Genomic DNA, 18271 nt, shown 5'->3' with positions numbered 1-18271 from the left:
AGTGCTTGTTTCTACCCACTCTGACAAGTATGTTTTTGATAGCTAGGCTTTGGCAGATAAGAAATCAATGTAGTGTGAGGGCTAGCGTTTAATTGCCCCAACAGGGGTCATGAATAAACTGGATGTATTCCTCTCAAGTCGCCTCTACAAGGGCTTGACTGACGGTCTGCTCCTGCCAATAGTGCCATTCCTGGACCCATTGGCACTGCTCTGAAAGACCAATAGATGTGCCTACCTGCAGCTCTAACAAGAAACTGCTGCCATATAAAGCAGTGCTCCTGGGAAGATGGGGCAACTAAAACTTACAAAAATAAAGTTGTATTACTGCTACTACTACAATAAGGATACAACAACTACTGCTCGAGTTATTACAACTAAAGGCACTGCTATGCTGCTGGGGGAAATGGGGGAAATACTACATTCTACTACTATTTACTATCCGTACTGTTGCATTTAATACTACTACTACAATTACTGCAACTACTGCTGCTACTGTACATAAACATCAACTTTATTGCTCCAAGAGGGAAATTATAGGGTCAGTGTAGCTCAACAGTACAGTAAAAGACAATGTTAAAAACACGAGAAAAGAAGCAAATGTAATAGAAAAATGGGTAAATATAAGTGAAACATGAATTAAAGTTAAAAAAAAAAAAAAAAAGAAGTACTTTTTACAAAACAATGTGTAAAGTAAATTTACAATCATGCAGTAATCATGTAGTATAACAATAAGCAAATGTATTACTGTTATTGCTCCTGCTACTGCCACTATTATTACCACTACTACTATTACTACTACTGGTATTGCTACTGTTACTGTTCCTGCTACAAAACTTCTACAAGAACAACTACTATAAACTCACTGTACTTCTGCATCAAACTTTTGACCTCCTGACTAATGGCGCTCTGACTGCTGAGCCATTCTCTGCCAATAGTGCCATCCTCAGCCCAGTGGCACTCCACCTTAAAAAGATGAATATATGTGCCTAACTGGCTCGCTGACATTGACACATGGTGAGTCATGAGCTACTTCACTTTGGCTGCTGGCTATCCCTCCTCCCTCCTCCCCCTCCATCCTCCCTCCTCCCCCCACACTCCCGATGCTTCTTGGTCATTTGTTTGCCTCCCTTGCCGTTCTGTTTACTTGTAATTTGGACATCTGTCAAGGTGGTTTGTTTGCTCCCCCTGTGGTGCGATTAGGCCACCTTTGCCAAATCTGCAGAAGACAAATGAGGTTATGACAACTCTTGGCTGTAAATGCAAAAAGAAGCTAAGTGTTTGGGCCCCTTGTCATCGGCACAGTTCAGAAGGATAATTAAAGTACAATTAGGCGACTAAAGGGATAAAACATGCAGGTCAAATGAGTGCCATCCTCTCCGCTGTTCACACTTGTACTGGCTTGATACAGTGTTCTTTTGACCACTACTCTCAATTTCAACAACTTAATCACCACCGCCACTGTTTCTACTGTTGCTACAAATTATTTAAAACCTAAGTTTTGAAAATTAGTATTTGCAGTGCATCTGGTGTGTCCAATGCAATTATGTTCATATTGAATAAATAAATAAATACAAACCTACAGCTTGGTGTGTAATGGGTAATAACTAAAACAACATATTAATTACATCTTCTACCTATGCTACAATAAATTCTACTCCTACTACTACTTCAAGTCCTCCAACTCCTCCAACTATTACTACTTCTATTCCTAATACTACTGCTACTACTCCTACTACTTGAGTCTTGATTTGCAAAGTTGTTGTCCTACTGTCCTTCTGTATTGGCTACACTGTTCTCTCAAACACTATAACTCTTACACACCATAGGAGGAAGTAGATATGGGCCAATTAACCACCTGCTGGTCAAGCTGTCACTGTGCCCTCCTCCTCAGGCTCACTGACATTTTGCAGGACCATTGGTAGTACATGGATTTATTGGTGTAAAGCCAACAGAGAGAGAAGTGAATACAACCAAGTGCTTGTAAATTCACTTAGCCTTCTGCAAGCATTTGTTCATCTTCTTAATGAACAATATTGGCAGCGTATCATTAGGCCAGCACTTAGCTTCTTAATGGCCAACAACCACGCTTACATCCTGTACTGTAGTCTCTACAACAATCAATACTGAATAATTTCACCATTCTTGCCTTGTTCAATTTTGGGGTTATTTTGTTGGCTGCTAAATAAATGCGTTGTGGCCATGTTTCTCAAATTGTGGAGCAGAAAACTTAGATGACATGGAGGGTTATTTTAAAGAAGCCATTATGCTTTTGTCTGCTATAAAGTTGTAATATGACATGGATTGTAATATTATATTTGGATATTTAAATTGCAATATTGATCTAAAATTACTTAATAAAAGAACAAGTCAGATGATGTTGGTTGAAAATGCAAATGTCATCACCACAAAGTTTTGCACTGCTGGATCATGTTAATGACCCTATATATGGAGGTAGGTGAAAATGAGAATTTTCAAACCAATGTCATCTTGAATGCAGGAGAATAAAGATTGCACAAACATGCATTAGTCGCTCTAAATACAATTTCAATTGAGTAAATTAGAAGGGAAACAATTATAACATTGTTAAAAGTTGATTTTGCAAGTGTCTCCTCTACTGGTCAGAAAGCAGTTTTATTTCAAAATAACTTTGTTTTGTGACAGTTTTAATGGGACTACTAGAGCTTGGTTTTAATACTGAGGAAAGGAATACTATTACTGCTGTTACAGTGAGTAATACTATAATATCATGTGTCTTTGTTTAGAGCTTGTACAGACATTTACATCTATTCTTGTCTAAATTAAGCAGGTCAGCTGGTGGCATGAAAAGCTTGAGAGCAACTGAATAAGCCAAATCAGGCCTGGATGTGTTACACTGTGCTGACAAAGGAAAGAACCCTGAATGCTGCCTGCCTCTCCTTGCAAATCATTCATAGCTGATAAAAGTTGTTGCAGAGTTCAGCCCTCTCAATACGTTTAATCATCTAATAAAAGCGTTATTTACAGCGGGCATTGCGGCAGATGGCGGCGCACACTGCATTCTCCGAGCTCTTGTCACTAACTTGGCACAGGTTACAAATACATACAGGTACTGCGCTTTGTATGTCTGCAGCAACAATGAAGGCTTTTTTTTTTTTTTTTTTTAAGGTGTGTCAAGAAGGTGTGACGCTACATGTGAAGAGTTGTGTGTGAGAAAATGTGTGGGCTAAAGGTTTCAGAGGGTTGAATCTGAACTGTGATCACCCGATGTACACTACTAGACACTACAGCACTGCAGTGAAAGAGGAGAGCCGTCACGAGACTTAATTACACAGTTCTTTATTTGACTGAAAAACCTGACAGATCCTATATACAGTTCTCCAGGTGTGGGATTAATTAACATTGCAATGATCCCTGGTGTAGAGTAATATATGCAACTGCCAATCAAATATTAACAAGGTAGGGCCAACACATTTAAAGATCAGATCAAAAGTAGATGTTAAGAGCAGATATTAAACAGTTAACACTATACAGAGTTTGAATTGGTTCCGAGTGATACTTTAACATAGTGACCTATTCACGTGAAAGTAATGGGTGAAACTGAACATAGTAACATCAGCGTTTTAGTATGTATTTAAAGAAGTTATAAAAATGTATATGCAATTTATTTTATTAATAGCAGAGACAAGTTGATCAAATAAACCATTAAACTGCACTTTTTGCCAATAAATTTATTTAGAATTTTTAGTTTTTTAGTATTTTTAAAATGTAATTTAATATGTGAGCTGTTGTGCCTTGAAGATTAATAAAATTTGTCTAAGTGTAAGTCATTAAAAGCATTAAAATCAACAAACACTACTGCTTCAAAATAGTAATAATTGAAAGGTAAGGTCCATAGCAAAAGAAAATTGAATTCTTTCAGTAAATAAACTTTAGTCGGATTGACAGAATAAAAGTTTCTTTTGCTAATTGGGAATTGCAATTTACTTACAAGTGATAAAAAAGTGTTACTTCACACATGTTTATACATTTTATATAAGCCAAAAATAGTGTCATTAGAGTGAGAGACTGGGAGTGGCCTCCAGATGAACTATGTACCGATAGAGGGTGGGGCCCACCTCTGCAGAGTTTCACTCAAGAGTCACACTGAGCCTCCAATACAGACAGCGATCAACACACCAGGAATTATTACTTAACGGCTGAACACAGTATTATTTATCAACTTTAAGGTAGGTGTATTTATATCAACTTTATATTATACTGGCATACATCCTAAAAGTAAGTTCCTCTTTTTGTGGCTAGTTGAAGTTATAACAACACCTGCAAATACTGTACTGTAACATGGTTTAGTTCAGAACCCATTTAATTTAATTCCTCCCTATATTGTAGTATAGAGTGTTTATTACCATGGCAGTCTTGACTTTTGTGATGTGTTCTACCTTTAGAGAGCTGGGGTTAAAACGTTGCACACAACTACATTTTAAAATCATCACAAATGGTTGAAGGCCAAGGGTTTAGTAAGTCTTTAGGCTTTGATCTGAATATTTTCAGATTGTGGGGTTTAACGCTACTTAACACATCATATTTTAATATTAAAAGTTTGATCTAAAAAATGTACCAGTCTAAAATGTCACTTCTTGTTTTTGTAGGTTTTCAATGGCGTTTTCAAATGTGAAGTTACATGTTGTTGTGTTGGTTCTGGTTCTTCTTTACACAGGTAAGTCTTTCATTTTTTTCATGATTAAAAAAGCAAACATTTCTCTTAAAGCTATACCAATGGGGAAACAAAAAACTCCATCCTCTAATTCTACATCTAATTGTTAGGCATCACTTGAAAATAAAACATTTTGATTAGAACACTTAAACTTAACACATTCTACTTATGTTTCTGCAATATGTGTCTACAACAATAACTTAAGAAAAGGTACAAACAATGCACTAATTCACAATGGGAGTGTAGATGCATTTGAGAGTTTTGCTTTTATGAACTTGGAACACAAAGATTTAAAATATAAAACTTAAATTAAAGTTGGTTTTGATTGAATTACTCAGTTTTTACAATGAACATTACCCACTGTCTGCCTGATACAAAGAGGCCAGTCTGAGTCGCTCCTGTCTGATGACCTGCCTCTAAAACTCACTAAATTACATTGCACAGGGTCAACCAACCATGTACTTAATGCAGGTACATCTGACAAGTTCCTCGCATAGCATCCATTTAAAACTCTTTCTGCTGCTACGGCTGCTGCTGAGGGTCAAACTGCTTGGAGCGTTTCAAAAAGCAAAGACCCTGAGAGACTTTATTGTCCCCAGTAGAGGAATTAGTGTCTGGCTTCCGGCCAAGCTGCACGAGTTTATACAAGAAAAACATAAAACGCTCTGAAAATTAAATCAAATGCCCACAGTGGGGACAGGCACAGAGCTTTAAAGACAGATTTGGAGCTATGGGAGATTACCCTTGTTTTGTGAAGATGTGCTCATCATCTTTAACCACAGCCAAGAGAAGTTATGTCTGTGTTATTCTATATAGCCTCTTAAAACAGCACTTTACTGAGAAACATTAAAGGAACATAATGTAATTTTTGTCCCTGAATCCCTCTCTGGGTGTTACCACTTCTACAAAATGCTACATCTGCTATAGCATACCATTATTAAACTACGACTGCTAATACAACTAGACTATCTTATTGCTCTTTTACACAATGACAGAAAGAACGTTGCCTAATTCTCAGCGTGGTCAGTTTTTATGTGCTTTTTATTATTGTTTGCAGATGATGTGGTCTGACGCTTGTATGACAGTGGAATATACTGCCTTTGACCTGACATTTCCAGCTCTGTTTCATTTGTTAACAGCTCTGTGCTGTGTAGTATGTGACACCAAACTAGATAGACAGTAAAAATAAGATCTGCTGTTAAGGAAGTTGTGATGATAATTGATCATCATAAAGACAAGAACACATGGACAAGGGGTGGGGCAGTTAAAATGGTTTGCATTTTTGGAGTCCAATAAAACGCTACGCAGTACTACATTTGAATACCGGTTAAACGCAGATGATTGGACAGTTAGCTTGTTTGAAAAATGTGTTATTTAGATTCCTGTTTGGGTTTGCCCCATAGGGCCTCATTAGAGTAAATATTTGTGTACCTAATGCATGCATAGTTAAACCCTGACATAAAGGTGAACTGCAGAGTAGCTGAGATATTGACAAAAAGTGGTGCTGTAACTTTTAGTGGATTTAATAGAAGAGAAAACAGGTGTGGCAGAGGGAAGGGGTGTTTCTTAGAGTTTGTCTGCTGTTTTGGAAATCACACACAGATATGCATCCAATATTGTAGTTTAAATTAAATTAAACACTAAATGGCACTTGCTATGTATTTGACATGTAAGAAGCCAGACATTCACACTCACCCACCGTGCCTATATATAAATGCGGTGAGTAATGAATGGGAGTGCTCTGAATATCCGGAAAGGAGATATATAAATCCAAATCATTATTCTTATAATTATCCTTGTTATGATTATATAAACAAAAGTCGTTGAAAGATCAGGACAAAGTTATACATTAGAAAATATAAGCAATGCACTGACCAATAAATGCAGCTATTCGCTTTATTACATTTCTTCATTAGCGATTAGTAAGTTGTTTTATTTACTGTCAATGACCATTTTCACATTAGCTGAACTTTGAACATGAAATAGTTTCATATTATGATACTTGAAGATTATTGTGAGGCTCTGTAGCTTCCAAGACCGACATGAGTCTATGCTGCAAAGTACATATCTATACCCATAATGTAGTTGAAGACATCAAACATGAACAGCAATTAAACCACAGCTCTATGTGGGTGTTTGTCACAACATGGATTTAACTGCCTGCCACTTGGATCAGGCACATTTTTCATTTCAACACATATTTCTAGCTTTCATCATTTACCAATATATTTCAAACAATTAATGAGCCTAGTGGATTTTAGATAAGCATGCATCTCACTTTTTTTGCCCAAATCACCACTTTTACTTTGGTTCCTAGCGCGAACTCTTAAATCCTCAGATTGAGTTAAGAGGCTAATTAGTCTCGGATCAGCACTCCTACTTCACTTCAGAGTGTTTGTGAGCACAGGCCCAAAGCTTGAATGACATTAAAAAGTACAGAACAAGATAAATTAATTTATTTTATTTATTTATTTGTTTTTGTGTTAACATATATATTTTAGCAGGGACACTGAATTCTCCTCATTCTCCTGCAACCATCTATAAAATCTGTTTGTTGGCATCCTTTTATGAAAACTTACACACTCCTAGGTCTGTGCATTTAATCAAATTTTAATCAAGACTGAGTTATTTCTAAATGTCAATGTTCAGCCTGGTTTGAGAGGTCCACAGCTGATCCTCTGTCAATAAAAACATGTGGTTTGGAGCAGAATTCAGACTTTAGAGGAATAAATATGACTTTGTAAAAAGAAAAAGTAAAATTAAAAAGAAAATCAAGATTGTCCAAAATGAGGGTAAAAAATTTGAATATTTTTTTGGCATATCATCCAAACCTATGCTCTCCTCTGTACAAGTCCAAGCTATCTCTGGCCTGACCTCTCTTGCAGCATCTTCAGCTTTGCACCCTGTCTTTTCTTCAATGCGTTTGACTTTACTACTCAACAGTGCAATCTTCAGTAATGTCTATAAAAAGCATGTTGCACTGAAGTAAATAACACATATTTTCCTGTTGATCTGTTAGAAGCAGAAAATTGCAAAATCGTTTTAGCATTTAAGGTAGTTTGGAAAGAACCAATTGTGACGGCTAGACAACATAATCAGAGAATCTCCCAAACCGCAGCTTTTCGTCTGGCAGTTTGTAGTGGCCATTTATTAAGAGCGGCTCAAATTGTACAAAATACATAATACAGAGTTTGTGGTGCAAGATGCTGCATTATCGACATGCAGTCATGTTACACAGTATGTCCTGTAGTACCATCTGACTGGCTTGACTATTTTGTACAGAAGTCACAACTGCGATGCAAGTGACGTCGACGGGACCTCAAACCATTCACAAAGCCAAAGGGGAGACAGTCACAATGGGCTGCACCTACTCACCAGGAGCGCAGGACACAGGGGAGCTGGACATAGAGTGGTACAATCTCAATCCAGATATGACACAGAAAGATTCACTGGTAAGACTGCAAGATATACACTAATGTCACAGTATATAAAACCTCGACAGACACAGTTAGGCAGTAGGTGATAATTCAGTTACTTATATTAAACGTTCACAGTTTAGGGGTATAGATAGAAATTACCTTATTTTATGATTGTAAGAGGATTAATTGTGCACATATGATATTAAATATGTCAAGTACAACAAATATTAAGTGAAAAAATTGCCTAGGGAAGAGAATATGGTTATAAATCTGTGGCAAACAAATATGGGATGCATAAGGCAGATTCTCTGTTGAGGTGAGACTAGACAGGAGATGACAAGAGGAAAGAGCATACTTCATTCAGGAAATTACATTAACCAAAACTCATAAGAAAACTGCAAACAACAATTACTTTGATAATTAAGTAATCTAGTCATTATTGTTTTTGATTAACTGACTAGTTGCAAATTCCCCAAGAATAAACTGAAATAATGCTGCTTGAGGCCATTGTTATAATGCATTCAGGAAGAATATATTTTTAATCATAACACAGAATGTACATGTAATTTATGTTGTATTTATTGCTTTGTCTGGCATGTCTCAGCGTATGGCATGTTTTGGACAATTGTTTCAATGACTAATTAGTTGCGATTAGTTAGTTGCAAATTTGTTTCAGCTCTAATTCACATTTCAAAATAGATGCAAACACCAGACAGAAAATTTATGAAGACAGTTGTTAGGACATGTTTTTGTGATCATTTGAAATATAGCTTTTACACATTTGAAAACTCAAGCAAAACCTGCTGTAAGTGATCTAAAATTATACAATGCCTGCCTTTCAGATCTTATCGTACACAGGAGACAAGACGCATTACTACGGGAACTGGGATATTAAAGACAGACTCAAGTTTATTGCAGACCCAAAAAATGGTGACGCCTCAGTTTCCCTGTCCAACTTACACTCTTCAGACACAGCCACATATCAGTGCAAAGTGAAGAAAGCACCTGGAGTCGACACCCGCAAAGTCACTCTGGTAGTGATGGGTGAGTACAGAGACATGCCTTAGTTACCGGTCTGACCTGTTCGCTGTCTTTGCCTTAACTCTTTCGTCATGACACCCATCACTTACTGGGAATGTGCCCTGCCAGTAATTTCACCCAGCCTGTTTTATAGTTCCTTTTGTTGCTTGATAACAACATGTACAATGTTAAAGGAGATGGAAGGGACGATTTTAAATTCTGGATGATTTAATTATTACTTTACAGTTGGGCTGTTAATCAGCTCAGAAAACAAAAACAAAAACAAAAAATCTACTCACTATAGAAAAGACAGAAAAAGAAAAAAAAAGAAAAATACTACAAAAACTAAAGAAGATTGTCTCTCACAAAGACAAAAAAAAAATAAAATAAAAAATAAAAAAATGGTACAAAGCTAAGCCAAAGTTCTAAAAGTCTATAGTCATCTTTAGGTAATAATGACACTTTTTGTTTATCTTCCTCAGTTCCCCCTTCAAGACCTAAGTGTTGGGTTGAAGGCGGTGAAGAGAAAGGCAGCACAGTGTCCCTGCGCTGTAAGGCCCCGGAGGGCTCTATACCACTCACTTATTCATGGACAAGAGAGTCAGACGGGCCCATGCCCCCAACCGCCACCCAAGGTAAACTATACAAATGTAACCAGGATCCATTTGTCAAAAAGCACTCTGCCAGCTAGATGTGTATTAAATATACAATTATTATGTATCCCTTATATAATTGTAACAGCAATAGTTAAAACTGCACTATAGCTCTATTTTACAAAGCAAGATAGGTTTAACAGAAAGAACACAAAGGCCCCATGGAGGGCTGCTGAAAGTAAAAATTTAAGTATATTGTGAAACAGTCACCTAAAAGCTGTAATTTTGAAGGTGCTCAAAAGCCTCTTATTTCTGTTACAAAAAGACGGGGTCATGTAACAGTTACATAATGAATCATGTTTTTTAGAAAATAATTTTGAGTGTTTTAATTAAAGCTTAGAGCTTGTTGTCACTGAATTAGCAATTCTGTCAGTGCATTGTACACTTGGTCAAGATTACAGTGTTAAAGGACAGATCAAAATTATAAAATGATTAGATGCAGTTCATTTTCAGCTATTTTGAGTGAGAAGAACCTTTGGCTTAATGGAAAGTACATCATTTACTCTTGAACTAGAAGATCATTGGCTTTAAGACAGACCAGACCTGAAATCAAACTTCACTGGTCTGTAATTCAAAATATTCCTGTTTTCTATTTGTTTCTAATGACCGCTTTTTCAGATCCTTTTTTACCTTGCAGAGAACTGTATCACTTTGTCTTCATTATGAAAAACCTATAACTTCTGTGTTCTCTCATTAAGACTATTCCACCGGGGTGCTGTTGATAAAAAACCACACAGACAGCTATGTCGGGACCTACGCGTGTGTGGTGAAGAATGCCGTGGGGTCAGGACAGTGTAAATATGTACTGCGCGCATACAACCGTAAGTCACTTCTAATTGTACTCTAAATACACTCTTTTCCTCTGGCCATGTTGTTTTTGTATGTGACTCAACATTATCTGGTGCAGTCTGTACAATCTTAAAAGGGGGGCATATTATGTAAAATAGACTTTTATGAGCTTTTAACCGTGTTATATTTGTGATCCCTCATCATTAGCTTACTCAGAGTTGTATTTCGACTGATTCATACATGTTTGAATAATCTTGTATTGCCCTGCGTTCATGGCTTGAGTGCTCCAAAAAATTCAGTTTTTACCTACTCCCTGCCCAATGCTCTGTACTTACATCCTGGTCATACAAATAGGGTTAAAAATATTAAGTAACCATTTTTAAACCCTCAGCTTGCTACAGTGAAATTTTACTAATTTGGTCTATCGGCCAAATTTAAACAGGAAGTCACTGGTTTCTGTTATTTAGCCATTTTAAATCAATATTGCAGTGTTAAATAATGGCTTATGTATGTTTTATTTTATGTCATATACTAAATACCAGAAAAAAATAAATAGGTCTCCTTTAAATACATAAAAAGTAAGTAGTAAGATGAAGCTAATGTGCTAAATGTGGTACTTACATGTGATTTCTTTGTCTTTATCTAGCGACCAATAGAGTGGGTATGATCGTGGGGGCTGTCATAGGTGCTCTCCTGCTCCTCCTGCTGCTCCTGCTGCTCATATGGCTGCTCATCTGCTGCTGCAACAAGAGGAGATATGAAAAAGAGCGAGCCAATGAAATCAGGTTAGCTCAGTCAACAGAGGCCTATGCATTTAGTAGAAGAGTATTATTACAATTTACAAACAGGAAGTCCATATTTAACCCTTTAAGGACATTATAGACCATTGTAGCTCGTCTAGACTTTTTTTTTCTTTTTTTTGCCATAAAAATCATGTAAAAGGAGGTATCAACTTCAACTGTACTTTTGCCCTTTTTTCACACAACTACCTCTATTTTACAAATCCATTCTTATTTTTCCATTGATGCAGCAAATAAGCATGTAACACCAGTTTAAGTAGAAGAAAAATATTAAAACAAATGTGCTTTTGAGTAACTTTTATGCAAGCAAACAATGACAAAAACTGTCTGGCCAGCTCAAAAAGACCTTAAATTACATATATGAACAATAATCAACATTTATACAAGAGATTATGAATATTGTACTTAGGGTTAGGTTTTTACAGCTCTTCCTATAAAAAATGTCAGGCTTTTATTCATTTACACTGAGAATGTGTGCTATAATGCAATAATTCTGACTTCCATGGAGACGAGTAATTGACAAACTCCCCTCCTTTAAGTAAAAGCAAGTTTTTCTATTCTAATGTGTCCTGAAAACATGCAATTCTTTTACACAAGGAGGAACATACTGACTATGTACTTCAGAATAGTTGTTTTTTCAGAAAGATTTTTGTTAAGTGAAGTGAGTCATTTAATAAGAGTGCTTCAAGTCATAGACGCAAAATTGAACAGTTAATGGAGATATTGCTGGAATTGTATGAATGTTAGATAAGCTTTAGATTGCAGACAGGACTTTAATTAACTGAACCCAAATTGTTTCCGAGCAGAGTGACCTTGCCTAACGTTTAAACGGACTTTTATTTTGATGATGAATATGAAAGACAGATTTTTTTTTCTTTTTTCAAATGAGCAACATTAAACTTGCAAGTTTTTAGAAGAACCAATGTAAAAATGTAATATATCTTTGAATAAGTATTGATGTACCTGTAAGTGTATTTACCTCCTCACCCGGCCTTTGTTCAGACTCAAATGCGCTCGCTGGTCTTCTCTTACTAGGTCAAAACTGGCACATTATCAGATGGGAGTACCGTAGATAGCATCTAGTAGTGAAATGTGAGAATACAACAGGGGCCTACACTAAATAGAATAGGAATAGATCTTTCAAGTACAGGATACAGTTACAGAATGGTACATTAAAAAAAGTACTATTCATTTGTGTTGAAAATTATATTCTATAGTCTAATTTTTTTAAATGATCTTTTCTTGGTATCAAAATCAACTCTTCAATCTCTGCATGTTCTTCTCAGGGAGGACGCCCAAGCCCCAGAAAGCCGTCCCACCAGCAGAGCCACCAGTATGCGCTCTGTCCTGAGCTACCACACGCACCATGGGGTCCAGTACAGCAATGTAAGGAACCCCCAATCCAGCGAGTCTGCACCAAATGCCATCTACACAGGAGGCTCTCTCAAAGACTCACAGCGCTCCAACAGAGTCCCAAACCACACACACTCCCTCAAATATGACCCCCAATATGGATACCCTGTCTGAGAGCACTGCAGAGGACTTTACTGTCACACTAAGCTATGGAGTATTGAGATGTACAGAACAATGTTTTATGTATTTGTAAATGTGCAATTTGTATATAAAATGTCTGTGAAATGTCTCAGAAGAGGTATTACAATATTTTTGCTTAAACTGTAACTAATGTGTAAATAGTTTGGTGCCTTTTATGCATTTCTTAATCAGAGATGGATAATACAGTGTTTTAATAAACATGTTGTTTATGGTATTATTTGCTCTATGGTATTATTATAAGTCCTAATTAAGTCCTGCATTAGACCTGGTTAAGCCTGATTATGTGCTGGTTTAGTCTTTTCCAAATAAAAAATTAAGACACTCAGACACATATCTAAATCAGTGTTTCAAAAAAATGTTTTTCAGTCAAATTTTTTGACATAGTGGAGTTTATTACTTTCTGTGTTGAAAAAGATGCAGAACAAAGTGCTGCGAAAGTGCCTTTTCTGTCCTTGATTTGCAAAGCTTTCAGATGCTCGTGCAGTGATTGTGGCTACATTCACCTGAGGTGGAAACCCTTAGCTGCCAGTCTCAGCGGCACTGGGCTGCGTCAGCACTCTACACACATCCTATATACAATGTACAGGATTGAGGATATATATGCCTATAGCCCACCTCTCCTCTGCACCGGTACATCGCCTTCAAAGGTGCGCAGCATTAATAAGGCCTGCTGCAGGTGCCGAAGGGCTGGTGGTCCAGGTCAGTAATGCATTCAGCTCCGAGCCACCTTCAGGGCACTACCTCCCTGCTCTAATCTGTGAAGGTCTCACATTTGTTTACAAGTGTGTAACAGATCATCGCCAAAGACGCAACATCACACGGCCGTTTGGATTCACAGTCACTGGAAGGGAAAGGGAAATTATTGGAAATTGTATCTCATTTACCTGAAATTATAAGCTTCACACATAATATTGCAAAAACATGTTTTTCACTGCCTCTTAAACAAGCATTTAGGTTAAGGACCTAAACTTCAAGAAGAACAAAAAAGCCTTCCATGGGGTATGTTTTTCAAATTGTAACAGAACGTTGGTGTTTTTGGTGACCGCTTTGAAGTGGAAGGTGAGATAACATTTTACATTCATAGCATCAAACGTCACAAAAATACTTAGATAAGATAAGAAAGAATCATGAAGCTGAGGTGTTTCATATGAGGTGAGGCAGATGATACTGAAAACAGCACAAGCTCTGCATTTTAAGATTTGCATTTAAAACAGTGTCACAGGTAACACTAGAGGTAGAAGCTGACTTTAACTAAAACATAATGTGAGACACAACATTGCTTACATGTGTGTCTTGTATACATTATTTAACAGTGAACAAAGAAACTGAGTCACTGCAGATTGAGTGATAAGGGATTATAATGTCCACACTGCTGAAGGTCATTGTTGGGTGATTGGCTTTTCTTATCAGGTAAAAGCCTGTGCTGCCGGTGTTGGTGGTTTGTGTTTGTAAATGTGTGGGTTAACCATCTTCCTGTTGTGGTCCAGTGTGGTCTGTGGTAGAAACTGACAGGTCCTGGTTATGCGCCAGGAGCTGCATTATAACAGATAAAAATATTACCCATATAAATAAGTCACATGAAATAGCTATGTTAACTAATGCAATACATGTATCATATCATCAGGAAAACAACTACATTACCAGCAAAACAACCATGATTTAAGGCTTATTCAGAGTTGTAATAAAAAACATTTTTCCAACTTGATTTTTATTACTAAGCAAAAGACACTACACTCAATACCAATTTCAATACCACAATTACATACTTTAAACATTAGAAAGCAATTTTTCTCCACAAAATGTTGTGAAGCAGTTCACAGCACAGCATTTCCATTTTAAAAGTGTTCAGCGAAGGTCTAACGTCATCTTTTTTTGTTTTTGTAAATTGTAAATTAGAATCTAGTTTAAATACTAGTTTTAATTAAAAGTATTGATTATTTTGATGACTCTGCAGTTGGATAATCATGTAAATCATGTAAATCAGTGTCAGTGTCTGTTTGACAGCTACAGTCTTCCCTGCATAATATCGTTTCAGATTTTTTTTTCTTCGACATACAATAAAACTCAATTTGCCTGTATAATTAGCACAGATGTTGCATAATCAGGGTCACATACAAATAAGCCGCCACCACAACTACCTGTGGTCGATGCAAATGTGGGCTAACGCTGCTGTATAAATCTGCTCTTCACAAGCAGCAGTCTAGGATCCAGGGAGTTCACCTTGTGTTGTTGGCCTCCTTCAGATGTCTCCAGGCGAGGATTAATGCTGGGATCAACAAAACAAAACAAGGGATTCTTCAGCCAAAGCCAACAACGGTATTGAGTCATGCAACGCATCAAAAAACAAAGACTATGTATTTAGAGAGGGTTTCAGGGATTTCTCCAGATAGCCATTATTGAATCTATCAGGAGTAAAAGAGGTTATGGGAATTTACCACAACAGCATTTTGAACAATAAGGACAAACTCATTACAAGGAATAAACCAATTCTAAACCAGAATTAATCAGGGAATGTTCATGGGTTTCAGCTTCCAGTTATATGTAAGGTTTTGAGGACTTTGTAGATTCAAAATATACAACATTTTATTTTAAACTGTTAATCACTGTGGCAATAATTCTGAAATCCATGGAGAGTATAGCCACAAGTCAAAACGCAGAACTGTCAAGAGACTAAACAAAGATTAATCCAGAGCTAAACTGGGTTGATACTGAGAAACAATGCAGTTTTCTCACAATCTGATACACACATCTATGCGTGAGTCACAATATTGCCACGTTTTAGGCCTCAAATGAACAAAAGCAAACGTTTCCTCATTTATTTTATGGCAATTAATAAACATATCATTTTATTCAGTCATACTTCTCTGCTCATATATAGCAGAGTCAGGTCTTTATTGAGCTGTTTCTTATGGCACCATTAACCCTTTTCTTGCTGAGCTAAACAAGGTTGAAGTAGTACTCTAAGTGAATCGAGCCACTTTGCGTATTGCATTCCAAGACACTTGTAGATAGGATTAAAGCCGGCAGCAATGTAACTAGCTTGTTCTGTTCACTATTTTCTTTGAAGGTAACAAGGCCATGTCTGGTTTGGAAAGTGCGCGCATAATTCCTACCATCTTGTCATCTGTTTGAAAACTGCACAAAGAGCGGACATCAAAAAGAGACACAGGCTGCTGAGGCGCAAGTTCTCCTCATAACGCTTTAAACTGCGCAAGCTGCCGGCATAAGGACTATCAACATGTTGGGCGCGAGTAAGTTGGCCATCTGGATAATAACTGGCTTGTTTGCAGTCTGCACGGTGTTCTTTAACCTCTTCATCTTGCTGAGTAGCCTGTCTCACTACCAGCATACAAAGCAGTGGTCCCCCAGTGAAACCATTGTAGTGGCTCTGTCCAGCGCCAACTTGGTTCATCAGCTTATCTGCTACCTCTGGATGACCATGGACGAGATTGACAACGAGTGCCACATCCCGTCTCTGCCTTATAGCATCCTTCTTGTTCTTATCTTTTGCTTCAAATTTATAATGGTCTGGTATGTCAGTTTTCTCACCTGTTACTATAGCATCAAGTTAGTCCACACACCAAATCGCTGCTACACCACCATCCATGCAATCATCCTCAGGCATGTGACCCTTGGAGTGACCCTCATTCCTCTGTGCGCTTTTGCCGTGTGCATGCCCACTTTGGTCGTGTTTCAATCAGAAAAAACACGTAACATAACAATAATAAATCAAGATTGCGGCATCAAAACCCCTGAGACCTTTGCTGCACGAGTCTATGAAGTTATGGCTTTACTATTGGCCGATGTGTTCCCTGGACTGCTCATGATTAAGTGTTGCATTTCCATTTCTGTCCACTTGGCGACCCATCTGCGCCACATGAAAGCAAGTACCAATGGAGCTCACGGGCCAAAATTGGGGTCGCAGTTGCGGGTTATTCAAATGGCACTGTCCCTTGTCACGGTATTTCTGGTCTTTCTTGTAGTGGATCTGTATGTGAATTACCAAATAGCAGTGTACCATGAGAACGCTGTAATGCTCACATTTTTATTCACATCCATATTCACCACTGTAACCCCTATGGTGTTAATCTATGGGAAAACATCTTTCTGGAAATTGTTCTTGCATGAATTTAACACAGGCCTTGATGAGTATCCCTGCTTGTCTGGTCTAAAGGTTCGTGAACAAAAGGCTGAACGGCGCTCTCCTGTGAAATATAAAAAATGAAAAAGTCAATGCCATTGCTTTGTTTGTGCGTTGGAGTCCCAAATTGCAAGCCGACTAAAAACAGTGAGCAATTTGTATCTTAGTGCAAGCAATCTCAGTAACGATTTTTTTTTTTTTGTTTCTTTCTTCTTTTCAATTGATCAGTGTGAAGGCAACAAGAGTAATGGCATGCACAGCACTGGTGAGACGGGGAACTGTAAAGCAATCTGACCATAACAATACAATAGGCTACTGTGCTGTGAGAGATGACAAACAAACAAAAAGTGCTTTGAATAATGTAATTTCATTTTCTACTTTAGTAGTACCACTCTTTTGGATGAGGAGATACTTTATTCACTAACCATGTAATTTACTTTTCCTTTGGAATTATATAATACACAAAAAAATGCCCAATATTGAAGATATTTGTTTTAGTAATTGTGTCTCTTTTTGCACAAATACATGAGGATATATCTCTTCTTGATCTCTGAAAGCATTTGGTCTGCCCTGTGAATATTTCATAAAAAAATAAAACTAATAGTTTTGTAAAATACATCAGCATACTGCTTGCACATGATGTAACCAGGTAGCCTTCTAAAAATACTGAAAAATACATGGTGGAAGTACTGAGCGTATTAATAAAACAAGAAAGTGCACACATCCTGAAGTCTGTTTTTTTTGTTTGACCACGAGGCAGAAGAGGTAGTTCCTCCCAGTCGCTCACACAGGAGGTGGAGGCAAGCTATAGGAAGGTGGGGACAACAATTGCTGGATTTCTCTGGATGGTTGCCAATACAAACGTATGCAGTAGACAGCTGACAGCAGGATGACTACATGTTTGTGTAGGACATCTAGGCTGGGTGGATAATCTTTGCACAAGCAACTGTTACATAGTAGCAAAAATGACTCAAATGGGAGGTAGGTACACTTAGCCATAATCAATCAAGGAACTTTGCTTATAGTTTCACTGTGGCAGTTGGGTGGTGATCTTTATCATATGATTTATTGGGTAATAGTTATTCCACGAGACAGCAAATCCAAAAGCCAAAACAGCTTTGTGTAATGGGCAATACAAAACAGCAATAAACATATAAATTGCACTTGACCGGTCAAGTCCAAACTTTGAAATAGTTCAAATTGTG

General features: G+C 37.4%; 2 protein-coding genes across 2 annotated transcripts; both read left to right on the top strand.

Annotated features, from left to right (window-relative positions):
• The first annotated feature begins 4120 nt into the window (after positions 1–4120).
• vsig8b (V-set and immunoglobulin domain containing 8b) lies at positions 4121–13137 on the top strand. Its single transcript, XM_033972915.2, has 8 exons — positions 4121–4205; positions 4626–4693; positions 7973–8142; positions 8952–9153; positions 9612–9764; positions 10481–10603; positions 11218–11356; positions 12658–13137. The coding sequence occupies exons 2-8, from the start codon at positions 4633–4635 to the stop codon at positions 12896–12898; spliced, it is 1089 nt and encodes a 362-aa protein (XP_033828806.1). The 5' UTR covers positions 4121–4205; positions 4626–4632; the 3' UTR covers positions 12899–13137.
• A 3026-nt stretch (positions 13138–16163) lies between these two features.
• Positions 16164–17150, top strand: LOC117376116 (uncharacterized). The gene has a single exon (XM_033972523.1). The coding sequence runs from the start codon at positions 16164–16166 to the stop codon at positions 17148–17150; it is 987 nt and encodes a 328-aa protein (XP_033828414.1).
• The last annotated feature ends 1121 nt before the right edge of the window (positions 17151–18271 follow it).

The sequence above is a fragment of the Periophthalmus magnuspinnatus genome, chromosome 9, assembly GCF_009829125.3.
Source record: "Periophthalmus magnuspinnatus isolate fPerMag1 chromosome 9, fPerMag1.2.pri, whole genome shotgun sequence".
NCBI classification, from domain to species: domain Eukaryota; kingdom Metazoa; phylum Chordata; class Actinopteri; order Gobiiformes; family Gobiidae; genus Periophthalmus; species Periophthalmus magnuspinnatus.
Note: the sequence above shows the minus strand (reverse complement) of the source record. Positions and strands in the feature narration are given on the sequence as shown.

Bases quoted from the DNA above. Each gene is read 5' to 3' on its own strand.
- vsig8b (XM_033972915.2), top strand. From the start codon at position 4,633: ATGGCGTTTTCAAATGTGAAGTTACATGTTGTTGTGTTGGTTCTGGTT. The intron at 10,604-11,217 runs GTAAGTCACTTC...GTCTTTATCTAG, and splicing joins TGTACTGCGCGCATACAACC to CGACCAATAGAGTGGGTATG. The intron at 11,357-12,657 runs GTTAGCTCAGTC...TGTTCTTCTCAG, and splicing joins GAGCGAGCCAATGAAATCAG to GGAGGACGCCCAAGCCCCAG.
- LOC117376116 (XM_033972523.1), top strand. From the start codon at position 16,164: ATGTTGGGCGCGAGTAAGTTGGCCATCTGGATAATAACTGGCTTGTTT.